This window comes from Echinops telfairi, unplaced genomic scaffold, assembly GCF_000313985.2.
Source record: "Echinops telfairi isolate 266 unplaced genomic scaffold, ASM31398v2 ScPeMD7_7468;HRSCAF=8506_0, whole genome shotgun sequence".
Taxonomy (NCBI): Eukaryota; Metazoa; Chordata; class Mammalia; order Afrosoricida; family Tenrecidae; genus Echinops; species Echinops telfairi.
In genome coordinates, this window is record NW_022111369.1 from 14,978,768 (window position 1) to 14,995,798 (window position 17,031).

Genomic DNA, 17,031 nt, shown 5'->3' on the forward strand with positions numbered 1-17,031 from the left:
CCCTATTTACTAAAGAGATTGCAGTGGTAGTTCGTGGGTGGAATTCTCTTCCCGGATCTGCACCTCATGTGCTACCACCACTTACTTGTTAGTGCAGTGTGCGGTGTTGCTATTATTCTATGAAACTATTTCAAATTCTGCACAACTATGGGCTAGGGAGCATGGCCGGGTGATCTACCGCTGACAATCAGCTGAAGCACGCCCTTTGGTGACAATAGTCAGATCTTCAACCTATCATGAGGATGGAAGAGGACTGGGTGTGTTTTTAAAATTTATTTGTTTTATTTTCTTCAACAGTTGTGCATGAGATCATAAGTCAAAGTCTGAATATTGCAATTAACAGCAATAATATTTGTTCATGAACAGGAGAAGACTGTAGATTGGCCCTCGCACTACTACTACCTATAGAAGCAGAGCCCACTAACATTTTTGTTTTGGATCTCCAGCTTACCTGGTAATGTCAGTTGAGGTATGTCCAGTTGGGGGGCAGCAGCTACAGGTCGTGGTGGGGGAAGAGGTGGTCTGTTGCCCAGAAGTGGCCCTTGTGAGTTATCTTCTGGTTCATCTCCAGGCATGAACACATACAAGTCATCGTACTGGTTCTCAGAATCCTCACTGCCAACCTCGCTTGGGCTCTGCTCATCTTCCTGGTCTGAGTCATTTCCAGCTTCTTCCTCTTCTGTTGCTTTGTTTGCCTCAGCTCTTTCTATATCCAACTTGCATGTCTGCCAGCTTTCAGGATGAAATACTGCATTCTGTGTAGCTGTTTATGATAAAGATTGTATTATTTGCTTTAAACACACCATCTGGAGGCATTTCACATTTTGTAATTTCACACAGAAGTAGTAATACTGCTAATAAAACTTTTATGAATTGATAAAATGGAAAGCTGTCAAATGCCTAGCTTTGGTGAACACTCCTTTTTGGGTTTTTAAAATATTTACCAAATGAACAGTCCACGCTGCCATTATATCTTGCCATCTCAGAACATTATACACTCATGGATATAATAACATCCTGAGCTCTGGAATTAGTGTTAAGCAGATTCAAATGTTTGACAGTATTATTATATTTTTATTAGAATACAGAAGAACTTTTCTCATAAAATAGGCAACAAGTAAATGATAGAAAAGGTAAAGATAAGGAAACACAGAAAAATTCCCTTGACTTGCATACAAGTAATGCAATAAAAGTTAATCTGTGACTCATTTTTAGTTATGATTTCAATATGTATTTATCAACAGACACTATTGTAATTTGTCAAAATGCTATTTATAAAAAAAAATGATACTTTTTAATGCTGAAGCTACCCAAATCATCACTAATGGATAACTTACTGAAGTTCAATTTTCTCAGCTACCAATGTTCTCTATAAGGAAATTTTACCAAATAAACCAGTTAAATTCCCTTTACCTCTAAAACAGTGATTCTCCCTTTGTTTAATGCAGCACATTATGCATGCTGTTTAGTCTTTCAGAAAGAAAAGATAAAAATAATGAAATGCAAAAAGCTTGAATCTTAACAAATCCCTCAGATTAATTTTTGAAAATAAACTCTAAATTTTAAAAATTCAAAAGACTTTGGAGGCACTGCATCAGAGGAATTGTGAGTTGTCATTGTTACTGCTGTAGAGAAAGAAGGAACTTAAAAAAAAGCAACTACCCTTAACTATAGCTAAATAAGTCAAATAGTGAGTTCAGAGAACAGAACTTTGTTTTTAAAATGAAAAGACAAATTGCAGATATTTTTCATCAATGGCATATGGGAAATCTACATTGTTGTTGACACCCAATATTTCTACATAGATTTTTCTTTCCTTTAAAAAAAAAACCCAAACTTCTTTCATATTCAAGAAGAAGAATATTCAGTTTCCAATACTAGGACTGAATACAAAGATTCTTTTGATTATCAGTCAGGCTTTAGTTCTTGATATTAGTGATTGCATAGCTATTTTATTCACCTTTCTAACCCTAACACAAAGCAATGGTCCTGCAATGACGTAGTGCTTCGCTGTGTGAATGGAGAAGTGACGGGAGCGGGAAGACCGAAAAGAAATCATTGCTCATGGGAGGAAGTGAACTTCCCTGCTTCTGTCTGGGCAAACCAGACCTTGGATTGGAATCACACTTACGTAACAGAAAATTGCTGTGGCCACCCTCGTGTTTACAGAGGTCAGTAATTCTCAGCACTGACCAAGGAAGCAAGTCTCCATGGTGTTTGCCAAGCATGCCAACATTAGGAATCCAGCCCCGTGGCCCAAGTTTAATTGAGTGGGTCAGTGAATTTCAGCAAGTTACTTAGTAATGGTGAGACCAATAGGATCTGCTCACTTAGGGGGTCATATGCCTTCCTGCTTCTCTCCCACGAACGAGCCTGAAGACTCTTTCCACTATTACAATCACACGAGGTTTCCTATACGGGAGAGTCTCTGGTCCTGAAATGTTTGTCAATATGAGTTTGTTCTGAACAGAGAACTGAAAGAATGTTTACTTATTATTATTCAACCATTCTTCTGAGGAGTAAATGTCATGATGACAATACAGTCATAATCAATGGTGCCCTATCAAATCACTTTTGTTGTAGTTTCAAATTATAAATATATATAACCTTAAAACACGGGGCATTGTTTCATTAACAATCTCATATTTGAGGGGGAGGCATTCTCTAATAATGTTTGAAAGAGTTTGCTATTTTTTCCCAAATTGAAAGTATATTAAAAACATTGCATTTTTATACACCCTCTTTTTAGTTTGCAGATCAGCTAATATTTGATAAATGTGTGGTCAATAATATCTATTTGGGCATCTACTATGTGCTGTTAAAAGCAGTAGACATATAGATGAAATACTAAAGAAAATCCATTCTGATCCTTTTCATCACGTATACTAGAAGGAATGTGCTGGCAATACATCAGTGATCAAATACGTAAAATGTATATTCTAGAAGGTGAGCCATGCGGAGAAGAGGAGCAGAATAGGGAAATCGTGAGTAAGGAGGGGTGATGCAAAGAAGACGTTCAGAGGAAAGCCATAGGTACACAGAGGATGAGTGTGCAGAGATAGCAGAACATACAAGAAGGCTACTGTGACCATGAACAAGCAAGAGAGATGGGAACGCAGAGAATATCTTTAGCCTGTGGCTGCTGAAAACCTTGTGTTTTACTGAGTGTGATGAGCAGAGGAGGCTTAGCTGTTCTCTGGGTTAGGCATCTGGCCGATAACCACAGGTCCAGAATTCAAAACTATCAGCCACTCCTAAGGAAAAGTTGCGGCTATGTGCTCCTGTCCCGGATAATAGTCCGAAAAGCCATTTGTACGTTATCCCAAGTCAGAACAGACTGATGGTAGTGGGTTCAACTTTGTTATTTTATTATTTTGGTTTATGATGAGAAGGTATTGGAGCAGAAGAGTGATACATTACTTTAGTTGTTTGATGAAGCATAAAGTATGAAAAGTGACAAGTGCGGAAGCTGTTATTTCAAGCTTGTTTTCGTTATTCCTATTGCTTTTTAGCAGCAGTACTACTCCCATTTTAAACTGGCGAGTTCTTGGTTGGGCTGAAGGTCTGCCCTGTGCACTTCATTACATTTCACAGTAATTTGGTCTGGCATCTTACTTCAGCAACTTCCCCTTGAGCGCCAGATGTGATCATCAAAACTGTTTGTTTTCATTGTCAAAGGGCAACAAGTTGGAACTAGTGTGCTGGTGCATTGATGCAAGGAGTAGGTGATAGCAACTTGGACTGGGATAAGTAACAAAGAGATGAGAAATGGATGAATACTGATTATTCTAAAAATAAAGAGTCAACTCACTGGATATAGTAGATGAGAAAAAGCAACAAAACACTGATTTTTGGACTGAATTGAACAAAGGAAAAATAAATTTTCACGTCCTTAGAAGGAATTTCAGCTGGTGGAGTGGGTTTGGGAATGTATAGAATAGGTTTTTTGAATTAGGAATTTGTTGTGACATGCCTATATGACCAGCTAGTGAAGATGTTGAGTGAGTAAACGATTGTTTATCATTGAACTTGGCTTAATAAACAGAATTCACAAACAGTGGAAGAACATTCTGAATGAGTTGCCAGACCTTATGTTGTTATTGCTGTTAGGTGCCCTCAGATTGGACTCCTAGCTATCCGATGTACAACGGAATAAAACACTGCTAGTGCAGTGGCATCCCTAACTGTTCATTTTGAGCCCCTTGTTGCAGCCATTGCATCAATCCATCTCATGAAGGATCTTGCTCTTTTCACTGTCTTTTGGCTTTACCAAGAATGATGCCTTGTTCCAGAAGTAGGTGTCTCCTGGTAACATGTCCAAAGTAATGTGACAAAGTCTCCCCATCCTCACCTTTAAGGAGCATTCGGTTTGAAATTCTTCCAAGATAGATTTGTGTGTTTTTTTGACAGTTCATTGTACTTTCAATATTCTTTGCCAGTACCATAATTCTAGTGTTTTGATTCTTCTTCAGTCTTTTTTATTTAATGTCCAATTTTCACAGGCATATGAGTTGATCGATACTACAATGACTTTGATCAGGCACATCATAGTCCTCCAAGGGAGGACTCATGTTCTTCAACACTTTAAGAGGTCTTGTTCAGGAGACTTACCCATTCCTATACACTATTTAGCCTTTTGACTGCTGCTTCCATGAATATTAATAGTGGATTCAAACAAGATGAAATCTTTGACTTCATTCTTTTCTTCATTTATCATACAGTTACCTATTGTTCCTATTGCGATAATTATTGTTTTCTTTACATTGAGTTGCAATTCATACTAAAGGCTGTAGTCCTTGATCATCATCAGCAAGTGATTCAAGCCTTTATAGTTTTCAGCAAGCAAAGTTGTGTAATCTGCATAAAACAGGTTTTTAATAAATCTTCCTCCAATCCTAAAACCACATTCTTCTCCATAAAGTCCAGGTCTTCAGATATTTTGCTCACTATGTAGAATGAATAAGTATGTGAAAGGCTATTGTAGACCTTTCTTGATTATAGAGCACTCACTATACCCTTGTTCTGTTTTCAAGACTACATCTTGATCCATGTACAGTTTCCACATGAGCACAATAAAATATTCAAGAACTCCCTCTCTTCTTAATGTTACCCATAGCTTATGAGTTACATAGTCAAATGCCTTTATATAATCAAAATAAGATAAAAGTAAACAATTCTTTGGGATCCTCTTATTTAAAACAATATCCATCTGATGCCAGCAATAATATCTCTCATTCCAGGTCCTCTTCTGAATCCAGTTTGAATTTTTGACATCTTCCTATCAATGTATTGCTATAATACTTGTGTTATCTCCAGCAAAATTTTACTTGCATGTGATATTAATGATAATATTTGATAATTTCTGCGTTCTTTGGGAAATATATGAATATAGATCTCTTTTAACTGCCTAGCCAAGTAACTGTCTTCCAAATTTCTTGTTATATACCAGTAAGGGCTTCCACAGGCTCATCAGCTTGTTAATATTTTGATTGGTGTTGTGTTAATTTCTGTAGTTTAGTTATTTCATTATTGCCTTCAGTTCAGTTTGGCCCTGTAACGCTGAGTGCGACCTTTTTGGAACATTTAATATAATGTATATATTAATACATATATTGATAACTGAAAGTAAAGGATAAAAACAAAAAAAATTCCTGAAATTAAAAATTCAGGCATTATAGGGCTAGAAGGTAGACTATAGACTTAGGACTTTTTGGAGTCAATGAAGGAGTCATAGTACTGCTTAGGTCAAGCACTTTGTTGCTCTACTTCGCAGTGTTTTGAACCTCCCAGCCTGCTCTGCAGGACAATGGTTTAGCAGTGTGGTCCCTTAAATATTTTCATCCTTAGCTACCTTATTGGGTAATTACGCTCTATCCTAGATCATCTGTATCGGCCTGAATTGATTCACAGGCAATGGTTTTCCTTTATTTTTAGAGACAACGTGGTCCTTAGCATCCAAATCTCATTTGGTAGCTCTGAACACTAAGGCTTGAAAAGAATGTGACTTTATTTTAAACATAAAACTGAAAATCAGTCAACATATTTGCATTAGTGTGACTTATGTATTCTCCCTGGACAGGAAAAAGTGCTGTTTGTTTGGCTAGTAAACTTGGCAGTGGAAGTGATGTGCCAGGTCAATGATTGATATTTTTCTCTAACATAAAAAGACAATGATACCTTTAAGGTGAACCAGGGACATATATAAACCATATATGAAGGAATGAATCTTGGGCTTACACTTAATTCTATCCCCAATCTAAGAACAATTAGTTCTTATGATCTGGCCCTCTTTGAAACTTGCTCTCATGAAGAGATCATTGACAATATGGGTACTATAGTAAAGTGTGGGGAAGAAAGTAGATGGTGCCTGCCTATCATACAGAATATCATCTGAAGTCTTAAAGGCTTGTTTTCAAACATGCAGACATCTAAGTGAAACATCAATTAAGAAGTCCACATAGAAGAAGCACACCAGCCTGTGTGATTTATGGATTGTAAATAATATACGTAATCCAAATCTAAAGGAGAGAATGGTACAAGAGCTTTAATTGTGAATACCTGGTTTACAGAAGGCTATGGATGACAGTGGAAGCCCAAAATCCATGTGCAGGGTCCACACATGGAGTAAATGTCCAATGAATCCCTTCTGATGATAGATAAGGGATGTGAATCATCCTTTTCTCAGACAAAGAGCATGTAAAGTCAAGTATGGCAGATGTTGTTAGGTAAAAATGTAATATCTTATCCTTTTATTCACCTTTTGACTCATTTTAAAGTTGTTTTAGTTGAAGAAAGGAAAGGGGAAATCCGTATAGATTAAGGCCCTGGTGACTCCCCTCTGAGCATGCAGCAGGGAGGTGAACAGTCTTGCCATCATGCAGAGTGCACTGGAAAGGGGACTGTTGCAGATGTAATTAGATGAAATTTTAGCACCCTATTGTTTGATCTTCCTCTTATGATTCACTTAAATTTGTGTTAGTTTCTAATATTTCCTGTTATCTTTTCGATTGAGGTTTGTACCTGTTTTACTTTGCTATTCTTGTTGTTTCTTTTGGTTTGTTTGTAATGCTTTTTCTGCACATTGAATACAGGATAGAGAAATGTATACAGACAGTAAGTGGATTAGTGATTCCTTGAGGGTATGGCAGGGGAGATTGGGGAGAAATGGAGAGCTAATAATGATGATTACAATAATGAAGAAAATGTCCTAAAACTATTGTGGTGATTATTGCACAACTCTTCCTGATGTGATTAAACTATTGACTTGTATGATATGTGAGTTATATTCCTATAAAACTGTTAAAAATTTTAAATTAGCTACTTAAGTTAATATTATATTATAAATTATAACTTATTTGGATAATTAAATATCTGTCCACATTCCCTCTGAGCTGACTTTTCTAGTTATGTTTTTATAAAAGAAAACTTACTAGGAGAACACACATTCTCTTCATATTCATGTTCTTGCTCATTATTTCTGCTACTTTCTAGAATCTGAAAAAGAAGTATAAAAACATACTCAATAATATGTATAAATATTATTAAATAATCATTTAAATATAAACTGATGGAAAGTTGATACCTATAGAGACAAGAAATTAATTTCAACTTTTTGCTTAGAGTAAAAGTTTAAGTTTTTATTCGATATATTAATTAACTTGATTATGTTACAGATCTTGGATATTATGCTTTCATTTGTGCCATGTATAAGTACTCAATGACACATAGTAGCTCTGATATTTTATGAATTCACAAGACACGTTACAATAGATCAAGAATTATACTACAGTGAAAGCTAATGTATTCATAAAGGTTAGGAAGAATATCCATCCTTGGGCCGCAGCACAACCCGGTGCCATGGCCTTCACTGTCAGCAAAACACTGATGGTAGGTCAGTCCTAAGAAGTGTCCAATCTACTTTCCAGGAGCAGCGGAGAACAGACAGAGTCAATACACATATGTAAGTTCCATGTTTACTTAACAACCTTCATCCATTTGACCTCTACAGATTGATGTTGCTGGATTTTCAGAATTATGACGAAGACTAGGCAAGCAACAAAGATTGACAGAGAACTGAGTCAGGACACCTGTGGGAAGATGAAGTGGTGATCTTCTACACTGCAACGAGGGGTCATCCACAGGAATTGGCCCTGTGCTGACACAAGTGGTTGGAATATGCTGCTGATAAATCTTTTTGGAACAGAAAATTTTACACTCACAGCAATTTGGAAGTATTTGATTTCTCAATGGGGATGTCAATTTGGTAAAGAATGATTTTTTGTGAACTGACTGAGGCCATCATGGATGGTGGAAAAGGAGATTATACTGGCAAGGGTTTGCTCGTTCTCCGGGGTGGAGATGAGGCCGTATTATATGAAATAGGTAAAGTGACACCAAAGAAGGTTACTGTGGTAGGGAGTGACCAAATGGTTATTGATACCTATTTATGATACATTTATGAGAAAAATCAAACAGCACTGTCATTAAAGTTAAAAAAAAGAGAAAAGAAAGGCACTGAGTAAGGGAAATGCTTGTTTATTTTTGTCTTTTGGGAATTAGTTCCACTAGACTTAGGAGTGATTCAAGTCAATAAATCAAACAATATACTTTATGGAGCAAATCAGCTTCCCTAAGCCCATTTAAAGTGTTAAAGAGTAGATACATGACTTAGAGGGCTAAACTGCACCTGATCCAAGCCATGGTGTTTTCAATAGCCTCATTTGAATGCGAAAGCTGGACAATGAATAAAGAAAAGAGAAGAATGGATGCATTGGGATTGTGGTGTTGGCAAATCATATGGGATCGCCAATAGAACACACAAATCTAGTAGGGATAGAATGCACCTTAGAAGTGAGGATGGTAGTACTTCCTTTCACATGATTTGCACAAAAGCTGGAGACAAGTCATTCTCAGGACTGGGCCACCATGCTTCCTAAAGTCGCCAGTGAAAAAGAGGCAGATCTCACTGAGATGGACTGACACAGTGGCTGCACCAAGGTTCTGAAGCTAGTGCAGGGCTGGGGAGGGCTCTGTTCTGTGCTTCGTACGGTGTGTCAGTTCACTGTGAGTCAGAACGGGCTCCAAGGCCCCTGACAACACAATAATACATAGTAGGGAAACCTACTGATAAAGGACAGAAACCTATGGAATTGTTAGCCTTTGCTAATAATTTTTAAAGGATAACAGAATCTAGACTTGTGGAGTGTACTAGTGCCCTTAGAGAAAGCGATACAATACTAGTGACAGTTCTATTTATATAATATCATCCAGGCAAAGGGATGAAGTTTGGCGGCATTTAATATAGGTCACATTTTGTTACAATAAACTCAAAGAGATGATTAAAATTATTTATGCATTGGTTCTTAATACAATTGACTAAATTCATGAAGTCATTTGTTCTATATGTAGATTGTCCCTTTAAAATTAGAAACATTCATATTAAATTATCAAGTTTCTAGTGGTCTTATTATGCCAAGGAGTTTAACCTACATATCAACATCATCAGTTTCCCCCCACCCTATTTTGGGTTATGGAAGCCAAGTGAAATTTATTCACTTTTTCAAAAACTGGAATATTCCCCATCTTAATAAAAGGGACCAAAAAAAAAAAAACCACCATAGTTTTAAAGAGAAAATTTTTTAGTGTTTTATAATGAACCTGAAACAGTCACTCATTTTCTCTTTATTTGTTTTTTCTCTGGAGAATCAACCAAATGTTAATATGAAAATTCATGTTATTTTATTTGGAAGGATTAACATGTTGAAGGATATTTGCATGATGTTATATTAAAACATTATTTTAATATAGTTATTATTTGTTTCAACAACTTGATTAATATGTGCAGTTACTATGCCAAAGCAATTAGTCAATGTTCAACCATTTTATAAAGTAGCGTACGATCAAGAACTAATGGTAATAAAGGATGAAGTCCAAGTTGTACTCAGAGAATAGACAGAAAAAATGGCTCCAAAACACGAAGTGATGCATTTCTACAAATGAATGCAACCATGGAAACTTCTACTCATCTGTGCCAAGCAATATGGAAATCACCTGCCTAGCCAGCCAATCAGAGGAGATATACCCTATGAACTTTGTGAAGAAAGGTGTGGCCCAGCTGAATGATTGGGAATGGGTCTTTTATGTATAGCTTTTATATGTAAACTCCATCAAATGACTAAGAAGGAACGTGCGCATACAGTGTAGAGGACATTCCTAAATTGACTGGGTAGCTTTGACATTCAGCTTAATAGAAAGTGAGCCATGGTAGAAGCATGAACTAAGAATGTGTGCCCCTGAGATCCCCGTGCGGAGAAGTGGATATGGTTGCAGGGGCACCAGAAATAGCAACAGCAAGACCATAACACAGAGATTGAAGTTGAATGATTTCAGGGAGGAAGCTGGCTTGCAAAGTGGGGTGCTCTTTGGGCATTTATCAATAACAACAGCATAAGCTTTGTAACACTTACATAATAAGCAAGGCAGAGTCCAAGTGGCTCCATGGCTGAGAGATCAGAGACTAGAGAGAGATGTGCCTGTGAGCACAACTGAGAATAAAAAATGACTGTGAATTAAAAAAATAATCATATCCTTAACATTTCTGACACTGACTTCTAATTCTTTAGCTTCCCTAATAAAATTCAAAATTGTGAGTACCATTTGTTAGCTCTTGTGACCACTCCAGTGGATTATCAAACACAACAGAAATCTAAAGCATCATGGGATGGATGCCTGCTATTCGAACAGAGTAAAGAAGCTTGGAGTTGGAAGGCCTGTCTGATATCTACTTTATAGGAATCTTCCATGAGCAAGGTGAGGTTAGATTGTCCTTCCTCCTGGTAGAGCGGGATGAAGACATAAAACAGAAGTCAGAAAGTATCGAACACGACAATTTATAACACATCCCAGCAAACTTTTAATGAGTATAATTTCAAGTGGTTATAACAATACATTGATTGGGGCCTACTAGAAATCCAAATGAGATTCAGAAGAGAATGTGGAATGAAGGATATCAGGGCAGCCTGACATCCATGGGTTCTTCACTAAAAGCAGGGAATGATCTAAAGATGTTTACCTGTGTTTTATTGACTATGCAAGGCACTCAACTAGGTGGCTTATAACCCTCTATGGATACCATTTTGAAGAGTAGTAATTCTGGAACATGTAATAGTGCTCACAGGCAACTAGCACACAGAACAAAAGTCAGTTGCCCTAGCAGAACAAAGAGAGCCTGCATGGACTGAATAAGGAAGGTGTGCATTTGGGTTGTACACTATCATACTTAGGTAACCTCTCTGCTGAGCAGACCATCTAAGATGACTATATATATATATACATGTATATATATATATAAATGTATTGGGGGAAAAGCTACTATATACATAATACATACATACATATATATGTATGTATAAGAATACAACATTAGGAGTTGGGGCGTTTAACCATTTCAGGATTTAACAGCCTGCAATATGGCGTAGTCTTGTTTATTGAAACTAGAAAGGTCTTGAAGCCCTTACTAGGGAAGATCAAATAATATTGTCTTCAATATGGATGACTCTTTAACATAAAGAAAACAAAACAAAACCCCCTCACAATTGGACCAATCAATAACATTATGATAAGTGGAGAAAATACTGAAGTATTCAAGGATTTTATTCTATGTGGATCCACAATCTATACCCATGGAAGTAGCAGACAAGAAAACACATTACATATTGACATGGGCAATTCTTATGCCAAAGACTTCTTTCAGTTGTTTAAAGGTACAGATACAATTCTGAGGAAGGAAGCCATGGTGGTTTCCCTTGCTCACGTGCTTGAAGAACTTCTGATGCAGAGTGCTTGGGTCTGCTCTGGGCTGGGGACCACAAGGTCGGTAGGTTGAAATGGTCAGGGGTTCTGCCAGAGAAAGACGGGACATTCTGGGACCATCTCAGAAAGTCACAGGGACAGTTTTACGCGGCCCAGTAGGTCCCTGTGCCTTGGAATTGATTTGATGGCATTGGGTTTTTTTTGTGGTTGTTGTTGTTGGGGGGTGTTGATCATATGCTTGAGAAAGTTCAACAATGAATAAGGAAGACTGAAAAAATATTGAGACCTTTGAACGCTCTTTGGCAAAGACTAATGAATCTACCATATATAATCAGAAAAACTGGAAGAAATGTAGCTGTAATGAACCTTAGAAGTGGGGACTGTGAGACGTTGTGTCACATACTTTGGACATACCAAGATAGATCAGTCCCTGGGGAAGGACTATTATGCTTCCTGAAATAGAAGCAATAAAATAGGAAAACTGTAGATAAAATAAAGAAGAAGTGCAACAAATGAGCTCCTCTTGCTTCCCTAGCAGGTAGGGAAATCCAACTTCACATCTATCCAAAGAAGACTCCTCGAAAGCAGAGGTCAGACAGACCTCTGTTCTCTAACCTTCTGGACCTTAGTCCGATGCCACTTGTTCCTTCCAACAGGACTCGATTTCTCTGCTGAGTTCAATATTTCATTGCAAGGGCCACCCAGAACTTAGAGGCAACACTCAGGATTTTGGACTTTATTACCAGCCTGGAAAATTCTCATGTCTACAGAATCATTTTCAGCTTTGCCTGCATGTATGCCTCTCTGTATCTAGTCCTCGATCGAACTTTGACTTTTGTTGGCCTCTTCCCAGCTGGGCCGAAGGTTTCAAAGCTCCTTCCGTGCTGACAAGTGCCCACTGGGCACTTCACTCTGTAAACCAGCCTCCTGCCGGGGAGCACTCCGTTTTACTTGTTCCATAGGCGGGATGTTTTCTGTTGGCTTTCTGCTGGTGCGAGCGTGTCTCTGTGCAGGGGTCTTTCATACATTCACTCATGTTAAATGAACATAATTTATATACAATAGGTTTTTGTCCATTATATAAAATATAAGTCTACTTTTAAGCATGCGTTATGACCAGTTCAATGTGGTGCGAAAACCAATCAATAATGAGTCAATAAGTGTTTAATTTATTCTCTTCAACTGCATACCTTTATAAGGCTGCTGCAACAGAAAAGAACTAGTGCATAGACTTCCTATCTATTTTCAGTGTCACAGCTATTACTTTGTTATTAAAAAATGTCACTACAATTTACAAGCTAATAGAGATGTCAAGAAGCAATAAAAAAAGACATCTAATTATTTAATAAGGCTCCTTTTGTCTGCATCTGGAATCTTACTTCATTCATTTAGCAAGCATGTATGCGGGTCTACTATATGCTATATAGTCTGTAAGCTATTAAGGAAAATAAGTTAAAATCTTAAAGAGACAAAATTTCCACTCACTCACAAAAATACCAAACATCTTTACTGGAGCAAAATGATGAGAATATAATGTAGTAAGAGCTGACGTAAGAGTAGGTTTTAGAACCTATTTTTATTTCACTTAAATAAACTCAGCCTGTATAGGTAAATGGACAATTAAGAAATAAGATAATCAAGGCAAAATATTTGTTCATTAATTTGGGGGGTGGAAGATGTTCAATTAAAAGTGATTTTCATAATTGTCTTGATCTTCATGCATTAAATGAAAGTTCAGCTTAAACAATAGTTGACAAAGCTTAAAGTGACATTGAAGTCCAAAGACAGTGTTTGCAGTATGCAGTGTTTAATGAAATTAAAATTATTTAAGATCTAAGATAAATTAAAGAGAACTTCTTATTGACTGAAGCATATAAAGCTCCACATGGCTTTGACAGCTGGTCTTGCACAAATTGATCATACTGTTCTGATTCTTAGGGAGTGGCTAAAAACAATCTTCATATGGCAATTTGTTTCCAAGTCTTTTTATGATATTTGAAGATACCATAATTGGCTCAAGTCTTGCCCAGTTCTCAACAGTGTTAATTAAAATTTTTTTTTACCAGCACTTAAAACAACAAGAAGAAACATGTATGTTTTAACAGTGACAGATTGATGCTATAATATTTTATATTATGCAAATCAATGCACACTATGCATATCGTTTTCCAAGCCTCTTTCCTTCGTAGTGGGGAGTCACGTTCTTCTCCATCTGTCTATGCCAGTAAATTTGGAAGGTAGCTAATTGGCCAACTGACTAGAAGACGTCTTTATTCGTAGCCATTCCTAATAAAGGTGACCTAACAGAATGCTCAAACTATATAACAATATGATTAATATCACACAAAAGAAAAATTTTGCTAAAGATCTTTCAACAATGATTGCAGCAGGACATTGGAGGGTAATGCCTAATGTTCACACTGGACTCACAAAAGGACATGGAACAAGGGTCATCATTGCTAATGTCAGATGGATCTTGACTCAAAGCAGAGAATATCAGACAGATGTTTACCTCTGTTTCATTGACTATGCAAAGGCATTCAACTACCCAGACCATTATAAACTATGGATGACTTTGAGTAGAATTGGAATTCTAAAAACCTTCATTGTGCTCATTCAGAGCTTGTACATGTATCAAGACACAGTTATAAGAAAGGTGTGGGTTAGGCTGTGTCCTCTCTCCCTATGTGTTCAATCTGCATGCGGAGGAAATCACCAGAGAAGCTGAATTATATGAAGAATATTGGGGAATCAGGATTGGAGGAAGGCTATTAACAACCCGAGATAGGCAGATGATACAACCCTGCTTGCTGCAGGTGAGCAGAGACTGAAGCACTTGCTGATGAAGATCAATGCTTGCAGCCTTCAGCGTGGATTACAATTCAATATAAAGAAGACCAAAATCCTCACAAATGGGCCAATATGTAGCATTAATATAAATGGAGAAAAGGTTGAGGTTGTCGAGGATTTTATCTTGCTTCTATCCACAACTGCTACTCATAGAAGCAGCAATAACGAGATCAAAAGATGCATTGGATTAGGCACATCTGCTGCACAAGCCCTCTTTAGAGATTTGAAAAGCCAGGATGTTACATTAGGACTAAGGTGCTCCTGACCCAAGCTATTGTATTTTCCTTTGCCTCATCTATAATGAAGGATAGACATTGAATAAGGAAAACTACAAAAGAATCAATGAATTTGAATTGTGGTGCTGGAGAAGAATATTGAAAGTACCATGGACTGCTAAAATGACACACTGACCTCTCTTGGAAAAATAATGGCCAATGTGTTCCTGAGAGGCAAGGATGGCAAGACTTCATCTTACATACTTCAGACATTGTCAGAGGAGACCAGTCCCCGGAGAAGGAGATTGTGCTTGGTACAATTGAAGGGCAGTGAAACAGAGGAAAGCCCTCAACAAGATGGATAAACACAGGGGCTGCAACACTGAGCTCAGGCATCAGAAAAATGGCCAGGATGGCACAGGCAGGGCTGAGTTTCATTGTGTTGTACACAGGTTGCTGTGGCTCATAACCGACTCAATGGTACCTAACCACAATATCAACAAACCGATGCACGAGGATGTAAAATCTGAGATAATATTCCAATGGAAATGAATAAAACTATTTATACTAAATCCTATGGATATTAAACAAAATCATATTAGAACATTATAACAGTACATCTATGCTCTAAAATGTTTTTCTCTTTCATTTTAAGGCACATGGTAGGGATTGTAATCTATTTTTATTCAGTTTCTTTTGAATCCTTTCGTTATCTAGGAATATGGCCAAACAACGAAATCACATGCTTTCCTATAAAACTTAAAAATTAATAATATTATGTAAGAATGTAAATCCCGAGTTCAAAGTTAAATAAGAACTGCACTCACGTTAAGAAGAAGAATAAAGTAGAGGTGGAGTTGTTAAACTCAGGGGTGGGGTGGGGTGGGGAGTGAGCATTTCACTTCATGAGGATCAATATTTTAATTAAAATAATACACAGTCATGTGCTCTATTTATAAAAGAGAATTGCTATAAAACATTAAAAAAGAACAAACTTTAATCATACGGACAAATGCTTGAACACTTATTCTACACAATGAGAAATTTAAGTATTTCATTATGACCCATAAGCCCAATCTGGCAGGTGGAAGGGACAGGTACCATGGCGACAAGTGATGACTTCAAGTGGTAGAGACGGTACACAGGAATGAGCAGCAGGCATCATCATCTCTTTACACTTAGTAAACGAGATATGAAGACATTTCCCTTTAAAGGTTTAGAGTTTGCCTTCTCTATGGCCACCATTCTGACTTCGGATCTTGGAATGTGACCTTGGGCTTATCTCAGGTTTCTTACTCACTTGAAGGCCATTCTCGAAGCAAAGTCCTGTGCTCTTCATCCAGAGGGTCCCTGGAACGGTCCGGACAGTTCTCAGTGTTGATCTCTGCCCATAATGCAGATTTAACTGCAGTTGTTAGCTACCAACTTAGCACCTGGCTAAGCTCAATGCTGCTAACGGAAAGCTAAGTGGTTTGAACACATCAGCCACTAGTTGTTTTGATGAGGTTGGCTAGAGGGATATGTATTTGAGTGTGAAGATTGGCAGGGTACTATGATTTTATTTTATAATGTTTTAATTGCTTGCGAGTATGTAATTATTCCTTGAGATGTCAAAAGTTACATGCGCCTTCCTATATTTTAGGAAAAGTAATTCTGGTAACTGTTAGTGGGAAGAATTGCAAGCTGAGAAATAAAGAAAGTAAATATTTAGTGGAGATGGCAATTATAAGAAATATCAACAGGATCAGATGGAATAAATTATTTTTATAGCTTTGATAACAAAGGCTGGAGTCAAACAGGACTCTGTAAATTTCCATCCAGCTTAATGCTGTATTGAAACCAGTTCAAATATTTACAATCCTTAAAATGAGTCCACAAATGCCAAATTACAACCTTGATTATATCCCATCTGAATTTGGAAACTATCTCAAGAAATATTCCATGTAATTAATAATAATTACACAACACCAGATAAGTTGTGGGATGATGTCAAGGACACCTTACTGAAGAAAGCATAAAATCATTAAGAAGACAAGAAAGAAATGGGTATATAGATGTCAAAAGAGTCAGAAATATGTTCTTAAATGTAGAGTAGTTCAAATGAATGGAAGAAATGATGAAGTGAAAATGTTGAACAGAAGATTTCAAAGAAAGA

At 37.2% G+C, this 17,031-nt stretch overlaps 1 protein-coding gene across 1 annotated transcript in view; it reads right to left on the reverse strand.

Moving 5' to 3' along the window:
* Positions 1–17,031, reverse strand: part of BANK1 (B cell scaffold protein with ankyrin repeats 1) — a 323,683-nt gene that overhangs the window by 56,686 nt on the left and 249,966 nt on the right. The window contains exons 7-8 of the mRNA XM_045284327.1: positions 7,431–7,494; positions 452–763 (exon numbers count right to left, since the gene is read on the reverse strand). Coding sequence (XP_045140262.1) covers positions 452–763; positions 7,431–7,494 — 376 coding nt within the window. The remainder of the gene's footprint in view (positions 1–451; positions 764–7,430; positions 7,495–17,031) is intronic.